At 49.3% G+C, this 25,689-nt stretch overlaps 1 protein-coding gene across 1 annotated transcript in view; it reads left to right on the top strand.

Moving 5' to 3' along the window:
* Positions 1-25,689, top strand: part of LOC128685564 (uncharacterized) — a gene marked incomplete at its 5' end in the record, with an annotated part of 404,172 nt that overhangs the window by 104,079 nt on the left and 274,404 nt on the right. The window contains 1 exon segment of the mRNA XM_070088019.1: positions 4,900-5,070. Coding sequence (XP_069944120.1) covers positions 4,900-5,070 — 171 coding nt within the window.

The raw sequence follows: 25,689 nt of genomic DNA, 5'->3' as shown, positions 1-25,689 counted from the left end.
GCAACAACATCAGCAGCAGTAGCAGCAACAACATCAGCAGCAACAGCACTAGCAACAACAGCACTGGCAGCAACAACATCAGCAGCAGTAGCAGCAACAACATCAGCAGCAACAGCACTAGCAACAACAGCACTGGCAGCAACAACATCAGCAGCAGTAGCAGCAACAACATCAGCAGCAGTAGCAGCAACAACATCAGCAGCAGTAGCAGCAACAACATCAGCAGCAGTAGCAGCAACAACATCAGCAGCAGTAGCAGCAACAACATCAGCAGCAGTAGCAGCAACAACATCAGCAGCAACAGCACTAGCAACAACAGCACTGGCAGCAACAACATCAGCAGCAGTAGCAGCAACAACATCAGCAGCAACAGCACTAGCAACAACAGCACTGGCAGCAACAACATCAGCAGCAGTAGCAGCAACAACATCAGCAGCAGTAGCAGCAACAACATCAGCAGCAGTAGCAGCAACAACATCAGCAGCAGTAGCAGCAACAACATCAGCAGCAGTAGCAGCAACAACATCAGTAGCAGCAACAACATCAGCAGCAGTAGCAGCAACAACATCAGTAGCAGTAGCAGCAACAACATCAGCAGCAGTAGCAGCAACATCAGCAGCAGTAGCAGCAACATCAGCAGCAGTAGCAGCAACAACATCAGCAGCAGTAGCAGCAACATCAGCAGCAGTAGCAGCAGCAACATCAGCAGCAGTAGCAGCAACAGCACTAGCAACAACAGCACTGGCAGCAACATCAGCAGCAGTAGCAGCAACAACATCAGCAGCAACAGCACTAGCAACAACAGCACTGGCAGCAACAACATCAGCAGCAGTAGCAGCAACAACATCAGCAGCAACAGCACTAGCAACAACAGCACTGGCAGCAACAACATCAGCAGCAGCAGCAGCAACAACATCAGCAGCAGTAGCAGCAACATCAGCAGCAGTAGCAGCAACAACATCAGCAGCAGTAGCAGCAACAACATCAGCAGCAGTAGCAGCAACATCAGCAGCAGTAGCAGCAACAACATCAGCAGCAGTAGCAGCAACAACATCAGCAGCAGTAGCAGCAACAACATCAGCAGCAGTAGCAGCAACAACATCAGCAGCAACAGCACTAGCAACAACAGCACTGGCAGCAACAACATCAGCAGCAGTAGCAGCAACAACATCAGCAGCAGCAGCAGCAACAACATCAGCAGCAGTAGCAGCAACATCAGCAGCAGTAGCAGCAACAACATCAGCAGCAGTAGCAGCAACAACATCAGCAGCAGTAGCAGCAACATCAGCAGCAGCAGTAGCAGCAACATCAGCAGCAGTAGCAGCAACAACATCAGCAGCAGTAGCAGCAACAACATCAGCAGCAGCAGTAGCAGCAACATCAGCAGCAGTAGCAGCAACAACATCAGCAGCAGTAGCAGCAACATCAGCAGCAGTAGCAGCAACAACATCAGCAGCAGTAGCAGCAACAACATCAGCAGCAGTAGCAGCAACAACATCAGCAGCAGTAGCAGCAACAACATCAGCAGCAGTAGCAGCAACAACATCAGCAGCAGTAGCAGCAACAACATCAGCAGCAGTAGCAGCAACATCAGCAGCAGTAGCAGCAACAACATCAGCAGCAGTAGCAGCAACATCAGCAGCAGTAGCAGCAACAACATCAGCAGCAGTAGCAGCAACAACATCAGCAGCAGTAGCAGCAACAACATCAGCAGCAGTAGCAGCAACAACATCAGCAGCAGTAGCAGCAACAACATCAGCAGCAGTAGCAGCAACAACATCAGCAGCAGTAGCAGCAACATCAGCAGCAGTAGCAGCAACAACATCAGCAGCAGTAGCAGCAACATCAGCAGCAGTAGCAGCAACAACATCAGCAGCAGTAGCAGCAACAACAGTAGCAGCAACAACAGTAGCAGCAACAAAAGCAGCAACAACGAAGTAATAATTTTTGCACCACTGAATACTTCACTGCTTAGTTAATCTTAAGTTAATTTTAAGCCTGCCCGTAATGCTCTGCATACAAGTGGCTTTGGTATGCTGCATTTAACTGTATTCTTTTGTACTTCTCTGTATCATGTTCAAATAAATAAATAAATAAATAAATAAATAAATAAATAAATAATATGTGTTAGAGTGAGATCAGGATGAACGTACAAGATAATACATGACCGTCATATACCAAGTACTCTACAGAATATACATAATAAGCGAGGATAAGTTGTTTATGAGAACACTGAACTGAACACAAGAACTTGCATGTCAGCTCCACATCGAAGTGAACCACAAGAATACACAAAAGCTCTTTAGTGACATAAGTAACACAACGGCCTTCTATATAGTGTGTCATTGATGTCTGCGAAGTCTGTGTAAGTTGTATCATGTACCTGTAAAAATAAATATTATTATTATTATTATTATTATTATTATTATTATTATTATTATTATTATTATTATTAATATTATTATTATTATTATTATGTAGCGGTATAGACGGTGATAAAGGGGGATCAGAAGTAGATGCAATCTATTTTGTGTTGGTGGACTGAAAGTTGTGAGATATACCTCACCTCACCTCACCTGCATACGTTTCCCCCCCCCCTCCCCTCATCCCCCGGCCTCATCCTACCTACAGACTCATTACGCTCGCGTACACACGCGCCTACACACGCGCCTACAACATAGTTACATACGACAATACAATAATTGAGAGGTGACAAGACTGGTTCTTTAGCGACTGTTATTACACTATAAACAGTGCAATTGTTATTTAACTTCTTGAAAACGCACAAAAGAGGATGACAAAGATGGTCCCATGTGTCAGAAATTTTTCCTACTATGATAGACTGAGGGGCCTGAATCTGCACTCTTTAGAAGGGCGTAGAATTAGGGGGGATATGATTGAGGTGTATAAATGGAAAACGGGAATAAACAAATGGAATGTTAATATTATGTTAAAAATATCTAACAAAGACAGGACTCGCAACAATTGTTTCAATTTGGAAAAAATTTAATTCAGAAAAGATACAGGAAAGTGCTTGTTTGGTAACAGAATTGTGGATGAGTGGAACAAACTCCCGAGTAGCGTTATTGAAGCCAAAACCTTGTGTAGTTTTAAAAATGGGTTAGATAAATACAGGAGTGGGTGTGGGTGGGTGTGAGTTAGACCTGCCCCGCATGGGCCAGTAGGCCTGCTGCAGTGCTCTTTTTTTCTTATGTTCTTATTTCTTGTAAGAAACTGCTTTATGACACCCATTTTGACTTTCCTTATGCATTTATGTTATGTCCTTTCACCCTTTTTTTTTCTGACACAGAAATGTATATCCTTATGTGTAGACAGCCTGTACTGTCTGCACAGACAGCCCATGCTGTCTGCCAGCTTAGTTCATATTTCGCGCCATGCTGGTGCTGCCCTCTGTAGCCAGGCCTCCCGGTGGGCACACCAGCTTGCCCAGACATGCCTCACCCTCACTCTCACAGCAGCCTAGCAGCAAGACACAAGGCCTCCCAGCTCTCTCTCGTGGGATGGCCCTGCCCGGGCCATGGGCACAAACACACAAGCCTGTGTAACCCACCACGACATTATTAATAAAGTAAGAAGCCTCCGAAGACGTATCATTCACACCCGCTTGCAGCACCTACCAAACAATCCCGTTATAAATGGTGGCAGCGGTGGGATACTGTAGCGTGGGACGCTGTAGCGTGGGACGCTGTAGCGTGGGGTCACTGTGACGCCACTTACAATTCTCGGAGAATTTCGGCAAATTTCGGCCTGGATCCTGCTTGTACCTGTGTCTGGATGCTCAAACGTGCAGACACGACATCAGGATAACTTGTTGAGAGATGGATGCTTCTTGTGTAGGGTGATGAAGTGAACATGACTTCGTACCTCTTCTTCCTCTCTCCAGGCAAACACAACTCCTGCGAGCACCGCTGTCACCATTTATAACAGGATTGTTTGGTAGGTGCTGCAAGCGGGTGTGAATGATATACGTCTTCGGAGGAAACTGGGAAGAACACAACACACATGGACGACGAGATGGACGTCGTTGCGTAGCAGAGAAGGCTGTAGAGAAGGCTGGTATGTGTACAAGCTGTCTAGGGTATGGACCAACCCCAGAGCTGCCTCGTGGTCACGCGGGAAGCCACACGAAGCCAACACACTAAACGACCTCAACTCTACTTCTTGTAGCTGAGAAGGGCGTAGGGACGCTGTAGGAGGCAGGAGAATGGTGCTGGAGAGTGTTGAAAGGGCTGTAGAGAGGGTGATCGAGCGTATGTAGACAGCCTGTACTGTCTGCACAGACAGCCCATGCTGTCTGCCAGCTTAGTTCATATTTCGCGCCATGCTGGTGCTGCCCTCTGTAGCCAGGCCTCCCGGTGGGCACACCAGCCTGCCCAGATATGCCTCACCCTCACTCTCACAGCGGCCTAGCAGCAAGACACAAGGCCTCCCAGCTCTCTCTCGTGGGATGGCCCTGCCCGGGCCATGGGCACAAACACACAAGCCTGTGTAACCCACTGCGACATTATTAATAAAGTAAGAAGCCTCCGAAGACGTATCATTCACACCCACTTGCAGCACGTACCAAACAATCCCGTTATATATGTATATACACTGTATAAAGTATTCTTGACTAGTAGTGAACAGGTGATATGCAGCCTTGATGACCCTTGCTTAGTCGATAGTCTTTGGACCTAAATCAACTACCCTGCCGTGTGCGCTCCTCTGTGGCCCGTGTGAATGAGCAAATTTATTTACCAAGATACATTGTATATGGGATTGGACGATGTTTTCGTACGTAGTTATGCAAATCATGAATATTATTAGTAACATGTTTAAGATGGACACTGACTGGAGTATGTGGCTATATTAACGTTGTGGTTTTTGTTTGTGTTGCAGTTGCGTGTTCAACGGTGACGGTGAACAAGTGTCTGGCAGCCCTGCGGACCATCCAGGCCTTCCCATACTTCCAGCCCACCTGCTTGTGCCGGGAGCCTCACCTGGACCGCGAGTGTAATGTCTTCAGGGAGTTCATCTTCGACCATCCCTGCATCTTCGTCGAGAATAAAGGTGAGGTGAGCACAGGTGTGCTGCTGCTGGGTCCACTGGTGGCTCCTCTCTGCTCACTAACCCTGCACCACACACACTGTATACATCGTCAGGTATACGTCTCTAAGTGTATATATGCTGAGAGTTTAAGCTTTTTTTTTTTTAGAGATTAAAGTGTTCTGTAGTGGATTATCTATTTTCAGTACTACACGAGACACAGGATACTCGTATATACATGGGAAAGACAGATAGTATAGGACCTGCTAGTCCACAACCAGGTTATCCACTGTCAACTACTTCTACCTGATTTAAGGACCATTAACGACTATCGTGTATTACCTATATGAAAAAGACAAGAAGGTTCATGTCTGTCAGTGTATATACACTGAGAATTTACTTCAATCCCTGTTCTAGAGATAAAGTATTCTTGACAGGTGGTAAGCAGAGGACATACAACCTTAATGACAAATGTGCAATCGTAAGGTTTTAAACCACATTAACTAACCTCGCTGCTATTTTTTTCACCCCCCCCACCACCCTCTCATTCCTGACCTATCATCACAGGTGCAGCACCTATTAACACTTTCTAAATAATAATTGTTATACGCTTTTCAAACACCTGCATTTCTGTACACTCATGTATTAGTATATGTTTCCATGCACTCTCATAAATGTATATGTATTCCTGTATTCTCCCATGTGCTCCCGTGTACACCCATATGTTCGTGCATACTCCCATGTACTAATGTACTCCCATGAACGCTTTTATAAAGAACTTCTCTAACGAAGATTGAGATAAACCAGAAGATTAATTATCCAGGTCGTCTTGGTCCTCAGACCAGAGGACTTATTATCCAGGTCTTCTTGGTCCTCAGACCAGAGGACTTATTATCCAGGTCGTCTTGGTCCTCAGACCAGAGGACTTATTATCCAGGTCTTCTTGGTCCTCAGACCAGAGGACTTATTATCCAGGTCGTCTTGGTCCTCAGACCAGAGGACTTATTATCCAGGTCTTCTTGGTCCTCAGACCAGAGGACTTATTATCCAGGTCATCTTGGTCCTCAGACCAGAGAACTTATTATCCAGGTCTTCTTGGTCCTCAGACCAGGGGACTTATTATCCAAGTCATCTAGGTCCTCAGACCAGAGGACTTATTTGAAAAGTCGTCTTGGTCCTCAGACCAGAGGACTTATTTGAAAGGTCGTCTTGGTCCTCAGACCAGAGGACTTGTTATCCAGGTCGTCTTGGTCCTCAGACCAGAGGACTTATTATCCAGGTCTTCTTGGTCCTCAGACCAGAGGACTTATTATCCAGGTCATCTTGGTCCTCAGACCAGAGAACTTATTATCCAGGTCTTCTTGGTCCTCAGACCAGGGGACTTATTATCCAAGTCATCTAGGTCCTCAGACCAGAGGACTTATTTGAAAAGTCGTCTTGGTCCTCAGACCAGAGGACTTATTTGAAAGGTCGTCTTGGTCCTCAGACCAGAGGACTTGTTATCCAGGTCGTCTTGGTCCTCAGACCAGAGGACTTATTATCTAGGCCGTCTTGGTCCTCAGACCAGAGGACTTATTATCCAGGTCTTCTTGGTCCTCAAACCAGAGGACTTATTATCCAAGTCATCTAGGTCCTCAGACCAGAAGACTTATTATCCAGGTCGTCTTGGTCTTTCTCAGACCAGACGACTTATTATGCAGGTCATCTAGGTCCTCAGACCAGAGGACTTATTATCCAGGTCGTCTTGGTCTTTCTCAGACCAGAGGACTTATTATCCAAGTCGTCTTGGCCCTCAGACCAGAGGGCTTATTAGCCAGACCGGCTTCAGTGCTTCGATCGTCTTCCCATTGACATTCTCAATTATTTTGAGCAAATTACGTGTTAAAACATGCTCTTAGTGACCAAACTTAGTCACTGTTGATTTTTCTTACAGTCAAGACACAGCTACACGAGGGAGATGATGACGAAGAAAACACGTTGTATCCCGTAGTTCGATTGCTAGGGCCCTCAGCTCACACACTGAGGTCCGGGGTTTGATCCCCGGTACGGGTGAAAACATTAGGATGTGTTCCCTAAAGACACCTGCTGTCCATGTTCATCTATCAGTAAAATAGGCACCTAGGTATTAATCGACTGGTGTGGGTCGCATCCTGGGGACAAAACTGGCCTAATATACACAAAATGTTCTGTATAATAAGCGGCATTCTGTGTAGTAGTATGTCATTGTTGTCAGCTAGGACTGTATACTTTGTACCAGTAATTGTAGAAATAAGTTAGGGCATTGGCTTAAGCCGGTAGGAGAATTGGACCTGCCTGGCATGGGTCAGTAGGCCTACTGCAGTGTTCCTCCTTACTTATCCTCTTATATTCTTATGATTAGAATTATATAATTACCATCACTCACAAATAACAAAAAGGCACAATACCGTGACTGGAACGATACACAAATAACCCGCACATAGAAGAGAGGAGCTTACGACGACGTTTCGGTCCGACTTCTGATAAGACATGTACTGTGTCTGCGCACTTCTGGTAAGACAGGTACTGTGTCTGCGCACTTGTGGTACGACAGGTACTGTGTCCGCGCACTTCTGGTAAGACAGGCACTGTGTCTGCGCACTTCTGGTAAGACAGGTACTGTGTCTGCGCACTTGTGGTACGACAGGTACTGTGTCCGCGCACTTCTGGTAAGACAGGCACTGTGTCTGCGCACTTCTGGTAAGACAGGTACTGTGTCTGCGCACTTCTGGTGAGACAGGTACTGTGTCTGCGCACTTCTGGTAAGACAGGTACTGTGTCTGCGCACTTCTGGTAAGACAGGTACCGTGTCTGCGCACTTCTGGTAAGACAGGCACTGTGTCTGCGCACTTCTGGTAAGACAGGTACTGTGTCTGCGCACTTCTGGTGAGACAGGTACTGTGTCTGCGCACTTCTGGTAAGACAGGTACTGTGTCTGCGCACTTCTGGTAAGACAGGTACTGTGTCTGCGCACTTCTGGTAAGACAGGTACTGTGTCTGCGCACTTCTGGTAAGACAGGTACTGTGTCTGCGCACTTCTGGTAAGACAGGTACTGTGTCTGCGCACTTCTGGTAAGACAGGCACTGTGTCTGCGCACTTCTGGTAAGACAGGTACCGTGTCTGCGCACTTCTGGTGAGACAGGTACTGTGTCTGCGCACTTCTGGTAAGACAGGTACTGTGTCTGCGCACTTCTGGTAAGACAGGTACTGTGTGACTTTGTAAATGGTCCAAGTCGGATCGAAACGTCGTCGTAAACTCCTCTCTTCTATGAGCGGGTTATTTGTTTACCATCACTCATTCAGCAGCTGTCTTATCAGAAGTGCGCAGACACAGTACCTGTCTTACCAGAAGTGCGCAGATACTGTTGGTGTCTTACCAGAAGTGCGCACACACAGTAGATGACTTACCAAATGTGCGCAGACAGAGTCGCTCTCTTACCAGAAGTGCGCAGACAGAGTGTCTTACCAGAAGTGCGCACACACAGTACCTGTCTTAAAACAAGTGCGCACACACAGTACCTGTCTTACCAGAAGTGCGCAGACACAGTAGCTGTCTTACCAGAAGTGTGCAGACACAGTAGCTATCTTACCAGAAGTGCGCAGACACAGTATCTGTCTTACCATAACTGCGCAGACACAGTACCTATCTTACCAGGAGTGCGCATACACAGTATCTGTCTTACCAGAAGTGCGCAGACACAGTAGCTGTCTTACCAGAAGTGCGCAGACACAGTGGGTGTCTTATCAGAAGTGCGCAGAGTACCTGTCTTACCAGAACTGCGCAGACACAGTACCTGTCTTACCAGAAGTGCGCAGACACAGTACCTGTCTTACCAGAAGTGACCAGACACAGTAGGTGTCTTACCAGAAGTGCGCAGACACAGTAACTGTCTACTAGAAGTGCGCAGACACAGTAGGTGTCTTACCAGAAGTGCGCAGACACAGTAGGTATCTTACCAGAGGTGCGCAGACACAGTAGGTATCTTATCAGAAGTGCGCAGACATAGCAACTTTCTTGCAAGAAGTGCGCAGACGCAATAGGTGTCTTACCAGAAGTGCGCAGACACAGTAGGTGTCTTACCAGAGGTGCGCAGACACAGTAGGTGTCTTAACAAAAGTGCGCAAACACAATCGCTGTCTTACCAGAAGTGCGCAGACAAAGTGTCTTACCAGAAGTGCGCAGACACAGTACCTGTCTTACCAGAAGTGCGCAGACATAGTAGGTGTCTTACCAGAAGTGCGCAGACACAGTACCTGTCTTACCAGAAGTGCGCAGATGCGGTACCTGTCTTACCAGAAGTGCGCAGACACAGTACCTGTCTTACCAGAAATGTGAAGACACAGTACCTGTCTTTCCAGAAGTGCGCAGACACAGTAGCTGTCTTACCAAAAGTGCGCAGACACTGTCGCTGTCTTACCAGAAGTGCGCAGACAGAGTAAGTGTCTTACCAGAAGTGCGTAGACACAGTACTTGTCTTACCAGAAGTGCGGAGACACAGTACCTGTCTTACCACGAGTAGACACAGTAGCTGTCTTACCAGAAGTGGGCAGACACAGTACCTGTATTACCAGAAGTGCGCAGACACAGTACCTGTCTTACCACGAGTAGACACAGTAGCTGTCTTACCAGAAGTGCGCAGACACAGTACCTGTATTACCAGAAGTGCGCAGATATAGTAGGTGTCTTACCAGCAGTGCGCAGACACAGTACGTGTCTTACCAGAAGTGCGCAGACAGAGTAGCTGTCTACCAGAAGTGCGCTGACACAGTAGCTGTCCTACTAGAAGTGCGCAGATACAGTAGGTGTCTTACCAGAAGAGCGCAGACACAGTACCTGTCTTACCGGAAGAGCGCAAACACAGTAGCTAACTAGAAGTGCGCAGACACAGTACCTGTCTTACAAGAAGTGCGCAGACACAGTACCTCTCCTACCAAAAGTGCGCAGACACAGTACCTCTCCTACCAAAAGTGCGCAGATGCAGTACCTGCCTTATCGCCTTATCAGATGTGCGCAAACACAGTAGCTGTCTTACCAGATGTGCGCAGACACAGTATCTTACCAGATGTGCGCAGACTCAGTAGCTGTCTTACCAGATGTGCACAGACACAGTAGCTGTCTTACCAGATGTGCGCAGACACAGTAAGTGTCTTTCCAGATGTGCGCAGACTCAGTAGCTGTCTTACCAGATGTGCGCAGACACAGTAAGTGTCTTACCAGATGTGCGCAGACACAGTAAGTGTCTTACCAGATGTGCGCAAACACAGTAGCTGTCTTACCAGATGTGCGCAGACTCAGTAGCTGTCTTACCAAATGTGCGCAGACACAGTAGCTGTCTTACCAGATTTGCGCAGACACAGTAGCTGTCTTTCCAGAAATACGCAGACACAGTACCTCTCTTACAAGAAGTGCGCAGACACAGTACCTGTCTTACCAAAAGTGCGCAGACAGAGTAGGTGTCTTACCAGATGTGCGGGAGCAATACTGTTGACATTACCCTCTGACCTGCACCTTCCCCTGCACCTCCATCAACGTACAGTCACTGTACTTCCCACATCAACTGTGATGATGGTAATACTTTTGTGACTGAATTCGTGTCTTCGTACCAGTTTATACGATTGTTATTAACTTCACAACATGTTAGTTCATTGCCACTGCAATTTCCTTACTTATCAGTTACTGACCCATTAAGTGCCTCTGTAATCTTTTGATTACCACACATGGTATGATGTGACCACCACCCACATCATGGGTATGATGTGACCACCACCCACATCATGGGTATGATGTGACCACCACCCACATCATGGGTATGATGTGACCACCACCCACATCATGGGTATGATGTGACCACCACCCACATCATGGGTATGATGTGACCACCACCCACGTCATGGGTATGATGTGACCACCACCCACGTCATGGGTATGATGTGACCACCACCCACGTCATGGGTATGATGTGACCACCACCCACATCATGGGTATGATGTGACCACCACCCACATCATGGGTATGATGTGACCACCACCCACATCATGGGTATGATGTGACCACCACCCACATCATGGGTATGATGTGACCACCACCCACATCATGGGTATGATGTGACCACCACCCACATCATGGGTATGATGTGACCACCACCCACATCATGGATATGATGTGACCACCACCCACATCATGGGTATGATGTGACCACCACCCACATCATGGGTATGATGTGACCACCACCCACACCATGACTATGATGTGACCACCACCCACATCATGGATATGATGTGACCACCACCCACATCATGGATATGATGTGACCACCACCCACATCATGAATGATGTGACCACCCACACCATGACTATGATGTGACCACCACCCACATCGTGGGTATGATGTGGCCACCACCCACATCATGGGTATGATGTGACCACCACCCACATCATGGGTATGATGTGGCCTCCACCCACATCATGGGTATGATGTGACCACCACCCACATTATGGCTATGATGTGACCACCGCCCACATCATGGCTATGACGTGACCAACACCCACATCATGGCTATGATGTGACCACCACCCACATCATGGTTATGATGTGACCACCACCCACATCATGGCTATGATGTGACCACCACCCACATCATGGCTATGATGTGACCACCACCCAATCATGGCTAAGATGTGACCACCACCCACATGATGGGTACGATGTGACCACCACTCACATTATGGCTATGATGTGACCACCACCCACATCATGGGTATGATGTGACCACCACCTCCATTATGGGTATGTGACCACCACCCTCATCATGGCTATGATGTGACCACCACCCACATCATGGGTATGATGTGGCCACCACCCCCATTATGGGTATGCGACCACCACCCTCATCATGGGTATGATGTGGCCACCACCCTCATCATAGGTATGATTGACAACCACCCACATCATGGGTATGATGTGACCACCCACATCATTGGTATGATGTGACCACCACCCACATCATGGATATGATGTGACCACCACCCACACCATGACTATGATGTGACCACCACACACATGGATATGATGTGACCACCACCCACATCATGGATATGATGTGACCAACATCATGGCTATGATGTGACCACCACCCACATCATGGTTATGACGTGACCACCACGCACATAATGGTTATGATGTGACCACCACCCACATCATGGTTATGATGTGACCACCACCCACATCATGGCTATGATGCGACCACCACCCACATCATGGCTGTGATGTGACCACTACCCACATCATGGCTATGATGTGACCACCCACATCATGGCTATGATATGACCACCACCCACATCATGGCTATGACGTGACCACCACCCACATCATGGCTATGATGTGACCACCACCCACATCATGGTTATGATGTGACCACCACCCACATCATGGCTATGATGTGACAACCACCCACATCATGGCTATGATGTGACCACCACCCAATCATGGCTAAGATGTGACCACCACCCACATCATGGGTATGATGTGACCACCACCCACATCATGGGTATGATGTGACCACCACCCCCATTGTGGGTATGTGACCACCACCCTCATCATGGGTATGATGTGGCCACCACCCACATCATAGGTATGATTGACCACCACCTACATCATGGATATGATGTGACCACCACCCACATCATTGATATGATATGACCACCACCCACATCATGGATATGGGTGACCACCCACATCATGGATATGGGTGACTACCACCCACATCATGGATATGATGTGACCTCCACCCACATCATGGATATGATGTGACCACCCACATCATGGATATGGGTGACCACCACCCACATCATGGATATGAGGTGACCACCACCTACATCATGGATATGATGTGACCACCACCCACATCATGGATATGATGTGACCACCATCCACATCATGGATATGATGTGACCACCGCTCACATAATTGATATGATGTGACCACTACCCACATCATGGATATGATGTGATCACCACCCACATCATGGATATGATGTGACAACCACCCACATCATGGATATGATGTGACCACCACCCACATCATGGATATGGGTGACCACCCACCTCATGGATAATGGTGACCACCCACATCATGGATATGATGTGACCACCCACATCATGGATATGATGTGACCATCACCCACATCATGGATATAATGTGACCACCCACACCATGGATATGGGTGACCACCACCCACATCATGGATATAATGTGACCACCCACATCATGGATATGGTTGACCACCACCCACATCATGGATATGATGTGACCACATTCATCATGGATATGGGTGACCACCACCCACATCATGGATATGTGACCACCACCCACATCATGGATATGGGTGGCCATCACCTACATCATGGATATGATGTGACCACCACCCACATCATGGATATGGGTGACTACCACCCACATCATGGATATGAGGTGGCCACCACCTACATCATGGATATGATGTGACCACCACCCACATCATTGATATGGGTGACCACCACCCACATCATGGATATGACGTGACCACCACCTACATCATGGATATGAGGTGACCACCACCTACATCATGGATATGATATGACCACCACCCACATCATGGATATGGGTGACCACCCACATTATGGATATGGGTGACCACCCACATCATGGATATGGGTGACTACCACCCACATCATGGATATGATGTGACCTCCACCCACATCATGGATATGATGTGACCACCACCCACATCATGGATATGGGTGACCACCACCCACATCATGGATATGAGGTGACCACCACCTACATCATGGATATGGGTGACCACCACCCACATCATGGATATGACGTGACCACCACCTACATCATGGATATGAGGTGACCACCACCTACATCATGGATATGATATGACCACCACCCACATCATGGATATGGGTGACCACCCACATTATGGATATGGGTGACCACCGCTCACATAATTGATATGATGTGACCACTACCCACATCATGGATATGATGTGATCACCACCCACATCATGGATATGATGTGACAACCACCCACATCATGGATATGATGTGACCACCACCCACATCATGGATATGGGTGACCACCCACCTCATGGATAATGGTGACGACCCACATCATGGATATGATGTGACCACCCACATCATGGATATGATGTGACCACCACCCACATCATGGATATAATGTGACCACCCACATCATGGATATGGGTGACCACCACCCACATCATGGATATGAGGTGACCACCACCTACATCATGGATATGATGTGACCACCACCCACATCATGGATATGATGTGACCACCATCCACATCATGGATATGATGTGACCACCGCCCACATAATTGATATGATGTGACCACTACCCACATCATGGATATGATGTGACCACTACCCACATCATGGATATGATGTGACCACCACCCATATCATGGATATGGGTGACCACCACCCACCTCATGGATAATGGTGACCACCCACATCATGGATATGATGTGACCACCACCCACATCATGGATTTGATGTGACCACCACCCACATCATGGATATAACGTGACCACCACCCACACCATGGATTTGATGTGACCACCACCCACATCATGGATATAATGTGACCACCACCCACATCATGGATTTGATGTGACCACCACCCACATCATGGATATAATGTGACCACCACCCACATAATGGATATGTGACCACCCCCACATCATGAATATGATGTGACCACCCACATCATGAATATGATGTGACCACCCACATCATGGATATGATGTGATCACCCACATCATGGATATGATGTGATCACCCACATCATGGATATGATGTGACCACCCACATCATGGATATGATGTGACCACCCACATCATGGATATGATGTGATCACCCACATCATGGATATGATGTGACCACCCACATCATGGATATGTGACCACCCACATCATGGATATGATGTGACCACCCACATCATGGATATGATGTGACCACCCACATCATGGATATGATGTGACCACCCACATCATGGATATGATGTGACCACCCACATCATGGATATGATGTGACCACCCACATCATGGATATGTGACCACCCACATCATGGATATGATATGACCACCCACATCATGGATATGATGTGACCACCCACATCATGGATATGATGTGACCACCCACATCATGGATATGATGTGACCACCCACATCATGGATATGATATGACCACCCACATCATGGATATGATGTGACCACCCACATCATGGATATGATGTGACCACCCACATCATGGATATGATATGACCACCCACATCATGGATATGATGTGACCACCCACATCATGGATATGTTGTAACCACCCACATCATGGATATGTTGTAACCACCCACATCATGGATATGTTGTAACCACCCACATCATGGATATGTTGTAACCACCCACATCATGGATATGTTGTAACCACCCACATCATGGATATGTTGTAACCACCCACATCATGGATATGTTGTAACCACCCACATCATGGATATGTTGTAACCACCCACATCATGGATATGATGAATGACATCATATCTTATGGATATGATGTGAACCACCCACATCATGGATATGTTAATACCCGACACATATCATGGATATGGATGTGACCACCCACATCATGGATATGATTGTAACCCCCACATCATGGATTGCCACCCACCTCCCACATCTTGGATATGTTGTAACCACCCACATCATGGATATGTTTCCACCCACATCATGATGTGTACCACCCACATCATGGATATGTTGTAATCCGCCCACATGGATATGTTGTAACCACCCACATCATGGATATGATATGACCGTACCCATCGATCATGGATATATTTGCCAACCACCCACATCATGGATGTGGTTTATGAAACCACCCACATCATGGATATGTTGCCAACCACCCACACATCATGGATGTGTTGCAACCACCCACATCATGGATTATGTTGTAACCACCCACATCATGGATATGTGTAACCACCCACATCATGGGTATGTGCAACCACCCACATCATGGATATGTTGTAACCACCCACATCATGGATCATGTTGCCAACCACCCACATCATGGATATGCTGGCAACCACCACATCCCCCTTGGATATGATGCCAACCACCCACATCATGGATTATGTTGTAACCACCCACATCATGAATTATGTTGCCAACCACCCATCATAGATTATGTTGTAACCACCCACATCGTGGATGTAGTGTAACCACCCCCATCATGGATATGCTTTGTAACCACCCACATCATGGATATGTTGCCAACCACCCACATCATGGATATGATGTGACCCTTATCATGGATATGTTGCCAACCACCACCCACATCATGGATGCATGGTACAGCACCCATCATGGATATATTTAGCAACCACCCACATCATGGATGTGATGTAACCACACATCATGGATATGTTGCCAACCACCCACATCATGGATATGTTGTAACCACCCACATCATGGATGTGTTGCCAACCACACACATCATGGATGTGTTGTAACCACCCACATCATGGATATGTTGTAACCACCCACATCCCTTGAATATATTGCCAACACCCACATCATGGATATGTGCCACCCATCATGGATATGTTGTAACCACCCACACATCATATAGATATATTGTAACCACCCACATCCCATAGATATATTTGCAACCACCCACACATCATGGTATGTGCCAACCACCCACATCCCCTTGGATATGTTGCAACCGCACATCATGGATGTATTTGTAACCACCCATCATGGGTATGTTGTAACCACCCATATCATGGATATGTTGTAACCACACATCATGAGATATGATATGACCCTCCACTCTTCAGATATGTATGACACCCACATCATGGATATGTGTTGCCAACCCACCCACATCATGGATATGTGCCAACCACCCACATCATGGATATATTTGCCTTCACATCCATGAATATATTTGTAACCCACCCACATCATGAATTATGTTGTAACCACCCACATCCTTAGATATGTTGTAACCACCACATCATAGATATATTTGTAACCACCCACATCATGGATATGTTTGTAACCACCACATCATGGATATGTTGCCACCACATCATGGATATATTTGTAACCACCCACATCATGAATTATGTTGTAACCACCACATCATGAATTAATATTGTAACCACCCACATCATGGATATGTTGCCACCCACATAGATGGCATGAACCACCCACATCATGGATATGTTGTAACCACCCACATCATGGATATGTTGTAACCACCCACATCATGGATTATGTTCTGACCCCCATCATGAATGTGTTGTAACCACCCACATCATGGATATGTTGCCAACCACCCACATCATGGATATGTTGTAACCCACCCACATCATGGAGTATGTTGTAACCACCCACATCCGCAGATGAGTATAACCCACCCATCATGAGATGTGCCAACACCACATGTAGATATGTTGTGACCACCCACATCATGGATATGATGTGACCACCCACATCATGGATATGATGTGACCACCCACATCATGGATATGATGTGACCACCCACATCATGGATATGATATGACCACCCACATCATGGATATGATGTGACCACCCACATCATGGATATGATGTGACCACCCACATCATGGATATGATCATGAATATGATGTGACCACCCACATCATGAATATGATGTGACCACCCACATCATGGATATGATGTGATCACCCACATCATGGATATGATGTGATCACCCACATCATGGATATGATGTGACCACCCACATCATGGATATGATGTGACCACCCACATCATGGATATGATGTGATCACCCACATCATGGATATGATGTGACCACCCACATCATGGATATGTGACCACCCACATCATGGATATGATGTGACCACCCACATCATGGATATGATGTGACCACCCACATCATGGATATGATGTGACCACCCACATCATGGATATGATGTGACCACCCACATCATGGATATGATGTGACCACCCACATCATGGATATGTGACCACCCACATCATGGATATGATATGACCACCCACATCATGGATATGATGTGACCACCCACATCATGGATATGATGTGACCACCCACATCATGGATATGATGTGACCACCCACATCATGGATATGATATGACCACCCACATCATGGATATGATGTGACCACCCACATCATGGATATGATGTGACCACCCACATCATGGATATGATGTGACCACCCACATCATGGATATGATATGACCACCCACATCATGGATATGATGTGACCACCCACATCATGGATATGATATGACCACCCACATCATGGATATGATGTGACCACCCACATCATGGATATGATGTGACCACCCACATCATGGATATGATGTGACCACCCACATCATGGATATGATGTGACCACCCACATCATGGATATGATGTGACCACCCACATCATGGATATGTTGTAACCACCCACATCATGGATATGATGTAACCACCCACATCATGGATATGTTGTAACCACCCACATCATGGATATGATGTAACCACCCACATCATGGATATAGCATCATAACGACAGTGATGACACAGACGTTGATTTCCTTCTCCCTCTCTCTTTGCTTCCTTCTCTACCCTCCTTCTCTACCTTCCTTCTCTACCCTCCTTCTCTACCTTCCTGTTTTTGTCCTCTCTTCTTCCTCTTTCATATCCTTTCTACCTTTTTTCCTACCTTCTTGGACACCATTTTCCTCCTCAGTCAATTAAGTTGTTTTGGTTAGTTCTTTGAAGGGAGCGTAAGTGGTGTGTGGAGTGGCCAGGGAGAGAAGGGTGGAAGGGAGGGAGAGAAGGGTGGAAGGGAGGGAGAGAAGGGTGGAAGGGAGGGAGAGAAGGGTAGAAGGGATGGAGGGAAGGTTAGAAGGGAGGGAGAGAAGGGTGGAAGTGAGGGAGAGAAGGGTGGAAGGGAGGGAGAGAAGGGTAGAAGAGAGGGAGAGAAGGGTAGAAGGGAGGGAGAGAAGGGTAGAAGGGATGGAGGGAAGGGTAGAAGGGAGGGAGAGAAGGGTGGAAAGGAGGGAGAGAAGGGTGGAAGGGAGGGAGAGAAGGGTCGAAGAGAGGGAGAGAAGGGTAGAAGGGAGGGAGAGAAGGGTAGAAGGGATGGAGGGAAGTGTAGAAGGGAGGGAGAGAAGGGTGGAAGGGAGGGAGAGAAGGGTAGAAGGGATGGAGGGAAGGGTAGAAGGGAGGGAGAGAAGGGTAGAAGGGAGGGAGAGAAGGGTGGGAGGGAGGGAGAGAAGGATGGAAGGGAGGGAGAGAAAGGTGGAAGGGAGGGAGAGAAGGGTGGAAGGGAGGGAGAGAAGGGTGGAAGGGAGGGAGAGAAGGGTAGAAGAGAGGGAGAGAAGGGAGGGAGAGAAGGGTGGGAGGGAGGGAGAGAAGGATGGAAGGGAGGGAGAGACGGGTGGAAGGGAGGAAGTGTAGGGTGGAAGGGAGGGAGAGAAGGGTGGAAGGGAGGGAGAGAAGGGTAGAAGAGAGGGAGAGAAGGGTAGAAGGGAGGGAGAGAAGGGTGGTAGGGAGGAAGAGAAGGTTGGAAGGGAGGGAGAGAACGGTGGAAGGGAGGGAGAGAAGGGTGGAAGGGAGGGAGAGAAAGGTAGAAGGAGAGAGAGAAGGGCAGAAGGGAGGGAGAGAAGGGTGGGATGGAGGGAGAAAGGAAGGAAGGGAGGGAGAGAAGGGTGGGAGGGAGGGAGAGAAGGGTGGGAGGGAGGGAGAGAAGGGTGGAAGGGAGGGAGAGAAAGGTGGGAGGGAGGGAGAGAAAGGTAGAAGGAGAGAGAGAAGGGCAGAAGGGTGGGAGGGAGGGAGAGAAGGGTGGAAGGGAGGGAGAGAAGGGTGGGAGGGAGGGAGAGATGGGTTGAAGGAGAAAGAGAAGGGTAGAAGGGAGGGAGAGAAGGTTGGGAGGGAGGGAGAGAAGGATGGAAGGGAGGGAGAGAAGGGTGGAAGGGAGGGAGAGAAGGGTGGAAGGGAGGGAGAGAAAGGTAGAAGGAGAGAGAGAAGGGCAGAAGGGAGGGAGAGAAGGGTGGGAGGGAGGGGAGAAGGGTGGAAGGGAGGGAGAGAAGGGTGGGAGGGAGGGAGAGAAGGGTAGAAGGAGAAAGAGAAGGTTGGAAGGGAGGGAGAGAAGAGTGGAAGGGAGAGAGAGAAGGGTATAAGGAGAAAGAGAAGGTTAGAAGGGAGGGAGAGAAGGGTGGGAGGGAGGGAGAGAAATATGGAAGGGAGGGAGACATGGGTGGAAGGGAGGGAGAGAAGGGTAGAAGGGATGGAGGTAAAGGTAGAAGGGAGGAAGAGAAGGGTAGAAGGGAGGGAGAGAAGAGTGGAAGGGAGAGAGAGAAGGGTATAAGGAGAAAGAGAAGGTTAGAAGGGAGGGAGAGAAGGGTGTAAGGGAGGGAGAGAAATTTGGAAGGGAGGGAGACATGGGTGGAAGGGAGGGAGAGAAGGGTGGAAGGGAGGGAGAGAAAGGTAGAAGGAGAGAGAGAATGGTAGGAGGGAGGGAGAGAAGGGTGGGAGGGAGGGAGAGAAGGATGGAAGGGAGGGAGAGAAGAGTGGAAGGGAGGGAGAGAAGGGTGGAAGGTAGGGAGAGAAGGGTAGAAGGGATGGAGGGAAGGGTAGAAGGGAGGGAAAGAAGGGCAGAAGGGAGGGAGAGAAGGGTGTAAGGGAGGGAGAGAAGGATGGAAGGGTGGGAGTGAAGGGTTGAAGGGAGGGATAGAAGGGTAGAAGGAGAGAGAGAAGGGTAGAAGGGAGGGAGAGAAGGGTGGGAGGGAGGGAAAGAAGGGTGGAAGGGAGGGAGAGAAGGATGGAAAGGAGGAAGAGAAGGGTGGAAGGGAGCGAGAGAAGGGTAGAACGAGAGAGAGAGAAGGGTAGAAGGGAGGGAGAGAAGGGTGGGAGGGAAGGAGAGAAGGTTGTAAGGGAGAGAGAGAAGGGTAGAAGGGATGGAGGGAAGGGTACAAGGGAGGGAGAGAAGGGTAAAAGGAGAGAGAGAAGGGTAGAAGGGAGGGAGAGAAGGGTAGAAGGGAGTGAGAGGAGGGTAGAAGGGAGGGAGAGAAGGGTGGAAGGGAGGGAGAAAAGTGTGGGAGGGAAGGAGAGAAGGAGAGAAGGATGGAAGGGAGGGAGAGAAGGGTGGAAGGGAGGGAGAGAAGGATGGAAGGGAGGGAGAGAAGGGTGGAGGGGAGGGAGTGAAGGGTGGATGGGGAGAGAAGGGTGGAAGGGAGGGAGAGAAGGCTGGAAGGGAGGGAGAGAAGGGTAGAAGGGAGGGAGGGAGAGAAGGGAGGGAGGGAGAGAAGGGCAGAAGGGAGGGAAAGAAGGGTGCAAGGGAGGGAGAGAAGTGTAGAAGGGAGGGAGGGTAGGGTTTAAGGGAGGGAGAGAAGGGTGGAAGGGAGAGAGAGAAGGGTAGAAGGGAGGGAGAGAAGGGTAGAAGGGAGGGAGAGAAGGGTGGAAGGGAGGGAGAGAAGGGTAGAAGAGAGGGAAGGAGAGAAGGGTAGAAGAGAGAGAAGGGTAGAAGGGTGGAAGGGAGGGAGAGAAGGGTGGAAGGGAGGGAGAGAAGTGTAGAAGGGAGGGAGAGAAGGGTGGAAGAGAGGGAGAGAAGGGTGGAAAGGAGAGTGGGAAGGGAAGAAGGGAGGGAGAGAAGGGTAGAAGGGAGGGGGAGAAGGGTGGAAGGGAGGGAGAGAAGGGTGGAAGGGAGGGAGAGAAGGGTAGAAGGGAGGGAGAGAAGGGTAGAAGTAGAGAGAGAATGGTAGAAGGGAGGGAGAGAAGGGTGGCTCCTCCACCTGGCTCCTCCACCTGGCTCCTCCACCTGACTCCTCCACCTGACTCCTCCACCTGACTCCTCCACCTGACTCCTCCACCTGGCTCCTCCACCTGGCGCCTCCACCTGGCTACTCCACCTGGCGCCTTCACATGGCTCCTCCAACTGGCTCCTCCACCTGGTGCCTTCACCTGGCTCCTCCATCTGGCTCCTCCACCTGTCTCCTCCACCTGGCGCCTCCACCTGGCGCCTCCACCTGGCGCCTCCACCTGGTTCCTCCACCTGGCGCCTCCACCTGTCTCCTCCACCTGGCTCCTCCACCTGGCGCCTCCACCTGGCTCCTCCACCTGTCTCCTCCACCTGGCGCCTCCACCTGGCTCCTCCACCTGGCGCCTCCACCTGGCTCCTCCACCTGTCTCCTCCACCTGGCTCCTCCACCTGGCGCCTCCACCTGGTTCCTCCACCTGTCTCCTCCACCTGGCTCCTCCACCTGGCTCCTCCACCTGGCTCCTCCACCTGTCTCCTCCACCTGGCTCCTCCACCTGTCTCCTCCACCTGTCTCAACCTGTCTCCTCCACCTGTCTCCTCCACCTGGCTCCTCCACCTGGCTCCTCCACCTGGCTCCTCCACCTGGCTCCTCCACCTGGCTCCTCCACCTGGCTCCTCCACCTGGCTCCTCCACCTGGCGCCTCCACCTGGCTCCTCCACCTGGCGCCTCCACCTGGCGCCTCCACCTGGCGCCTCCACCTGTCTCCTCTACCTGGCTCCTCTACCTGGCTCCTCCACCTGTCTCCTCCACCTGGCTCCTCCACCTGGCTCCTCCACCTGGCTCCTCCACCTGGCTCCTCCACCTGGCTCCTCCACCTGGCTCCTCCACCTGGCTCCTCCACCTGGCTCCTCCACCTGTCTCCACCTGGCTCCTCCACCTGGCTCCTCCACCTGGCTCCTCCACCTGGCTCCTCCACCTGGCTCCTCCACCTGGCTCCTCCACCTGTCTCCTCCACCTGGCTCCTCCACCTGGCTCCTCCACCTGGCTCCACCTGTCTCCTCCACCTGGCTACTCCACCTGGCTCCACCTGTCTCCTCCACCTGGCTCCTCCACCTGGCTCCTCCACCTGGCTCCTCCACCTGTCTCCTCCACCTGGCTCCTCCACCTGTCTCCTCCACCTGGCTACTCCACCTGGCTCCACCTGTCTCCTCCACCTGGCTCCTCCACCTGGCTCCTCCACCTGGCTCCTCCACCTGGCTCCTCCACCTGTCTCCTCCACCTGGCTCCTCCACCTAGCTCCTCCACCTGGCTCCTCCACCTGGCGCCTCCACCTGGCTCCTCCACCTGGCTCCTCCACCTGGCGCCTCCACCTGGCTCCTCCACCTGGCTCCTCCACCTGGCTCCTCCACCTGGCGCCTCCACCTGGCTCCTCCACCTGGCTCCTCCACCTGGCTCCTCCACCTGGCTCCTCCACCTGGCTCCTCCACCTGGCGCCTCCACCTGTCTCCTCCACCTGGCTCCTCCACCTGGCGCCTCCACCTGGCTCCTCCACCTGGCTCCTCCACCTGGCTCCTCCACCTGGCGCCTCCACCTGGCTCCTCCACCTGGCTCCTCCACCTGGCTCCTCCACCTGGCTCCTCCACCTGGCTCCTCCACCTGGCGCCTCCACCTGGCTCCTCCACCTGGCTCCTCCACCTGGCTCCTCCACCTGGCGCCTCCACCTGGCGCCTCCACCTGGCTCCTCCACCTGGCTCCTCCACCTGGCTCCTCCACCTGTCTCCTCCACCTGGCGCCTCCACCTGGCGCCTCTAAGTCTCCCTGTCTGCCAGTAACGACTTTATTAGCGGACTTGTACCTTGAATATTTGTTTGAAATGCTTCGCATTGCCAGAGGCTTTCTGTATAGTATGTCACTGATGTCAGCTGTGTCTGTATAGTATGTCACTGATGTCAGCTGTGTCTGTATAGTATGTCACTGATGTCAGCTGTGTCTGTATAATATGTCACTGATGTCAGCTGTGTCTGTATAGTATGTCACTGATGTCAGCTGTGTCTGTATAGTATGTCACTGATGTCAGCTGTGTCTGTATAGTATGTCACTGATGTCAGCTGTGTCTGTATAGTATGTCACTGATGTCAGCTGTGTCTGTATAGTATGTCACTGATGTCAGCTGTGTCTGTATAGTATGTCACCGATGTCAGCTGTGTCTGTATAGTATGTCAGCTGTGTCTGTATAGTATGTCACCGATGTCAGCTGTGTCTGTATAGTATGTCACCGATGTCAGCTGTGTCTGTATAGTATGTCACCGATGTCAGCTGTGTCTGTATAGTATGTCACCGATGTCAGCTGTGTCTGTATAGTATGTCACTGATGTCAGCTGTGTCTGTATACGTTGTACATGTACTAGTATGTCACTGATGTCAGCTGTGTCTGTATACGTTGTACATGTACTAGTATGTCACTGATGTCAGCTGTGTCTGAATACGTTGTACATGTACTAGTATGTCACTGATGTCAGCTGTGTCTGTATACGTTGTACATGTACTAGTATGTCACTGATGTCAGCTGTGTCTGTATACGTTGTACATGTACTAGTATGTCACTGATGTCAGCTGTGTCTGTATACGTTGTACATATACTAGTATGTCACTGATGTCAGCTGTGTCTATACGTTGTACATGTACTAGTATGTCACTGATGTCAGCTGTGTCTGTATACGTTGTACATGTACTAGTATGTCACTGATGTCAGCTGTGTCTGTATACGTTGTACATGTACTAGTATGTCACTGATGTCAGCTGTGTCTGTATACGTTGTACATGTACTAGTATGTCACTGATGTCAGCTGTGTCTCTATACGTTGTACATGTACTAGTATGTCACTGATGTCAGCTGTGTCTGTATACGTTGTACATGTACTAGTATGTCACTGATGTCAGCTGTGTCTGTATACGTTGTACATGTACTAGTATGTCACTGATGTCAGCTGTGTCTGTATACGTTGTACATGTACTAGTATGTCACTGATGTCAGCTGTGTCTGAATACGTTGTACATGTACTAGTATGTCACTGATGTCAGCTGTGTCTGTATACGTTGTACATGTACTAGTATGTCACTGATGTCAGCTGTGTCTGTATACGTTGTACATGTACTAGTATGTCACTGATGTCAGCTGTGTCTGTATACGTTGTACATATACTAGTATGTCACTGATGTCAGCTGTGTCTCTATACGTTGTACATGTACTAGTATGTCACTGATGTCAGCTGTGTCTGTATACGTTGTACATGTACTAGTATGTCACTGATGTCAGCTGTGTCTGTATACGTTGTACATGTACTAGTATGTCACTGATGTCAGCTGTGTCTGTATACGTTGTACATGTGCTAGTCATCATGTTTTTCATGTTTGTCCGTCGATTCGACGAGGACCATCTAGTCATCCTGGGGTCGAAGTTGGTGGGTACGCAGATGACTTGTCAGGCCAATCCGCGCACGAAACGTTCTTTGGCAGTGTGGACATCGAAGGGTGGCGGTATTGAGGGGTCTGATGGCTCTGGTCTTCCTCGCCTGCCTGCGCTGCTCAGCTAGTGAGATTCTGCTTGCCTCGCAGGATGTTGCCCCTTTCTGGACAACTGCTCGCCAGTCATTCCTGTCCTGAGTTATCAGCTCCCACATGGTGTGGTTGATGTTGAAAGCTTTCAGAGCAGTCTTAAGGGTGTCCTTATAGCGCTTCTTTTGGCCTCCTTGAGAGCGCTTTCCATGCTGCAGTTCGCCAAATAAGAGTTTC

This window comes from Cherax quadricarinatus, chromosome 23 (genome assembly GCF_038502225.1).
Source record: "Cherax quadricarinatus isolate ZL_2023a chromosome 23, ASM3850222v1, whole genome shotgun sequence".
Taxonomy (NCBI): domain Eukaryota; kingdom Metazoa; phylum Arthropoda; class Malacostraca; order Decapoda; family Parastacidae; genus Cherax; species Cherax quadricarinatus.
This window is presented reverse-complemented; position numbering and strand designations above follow the sequence as displayed.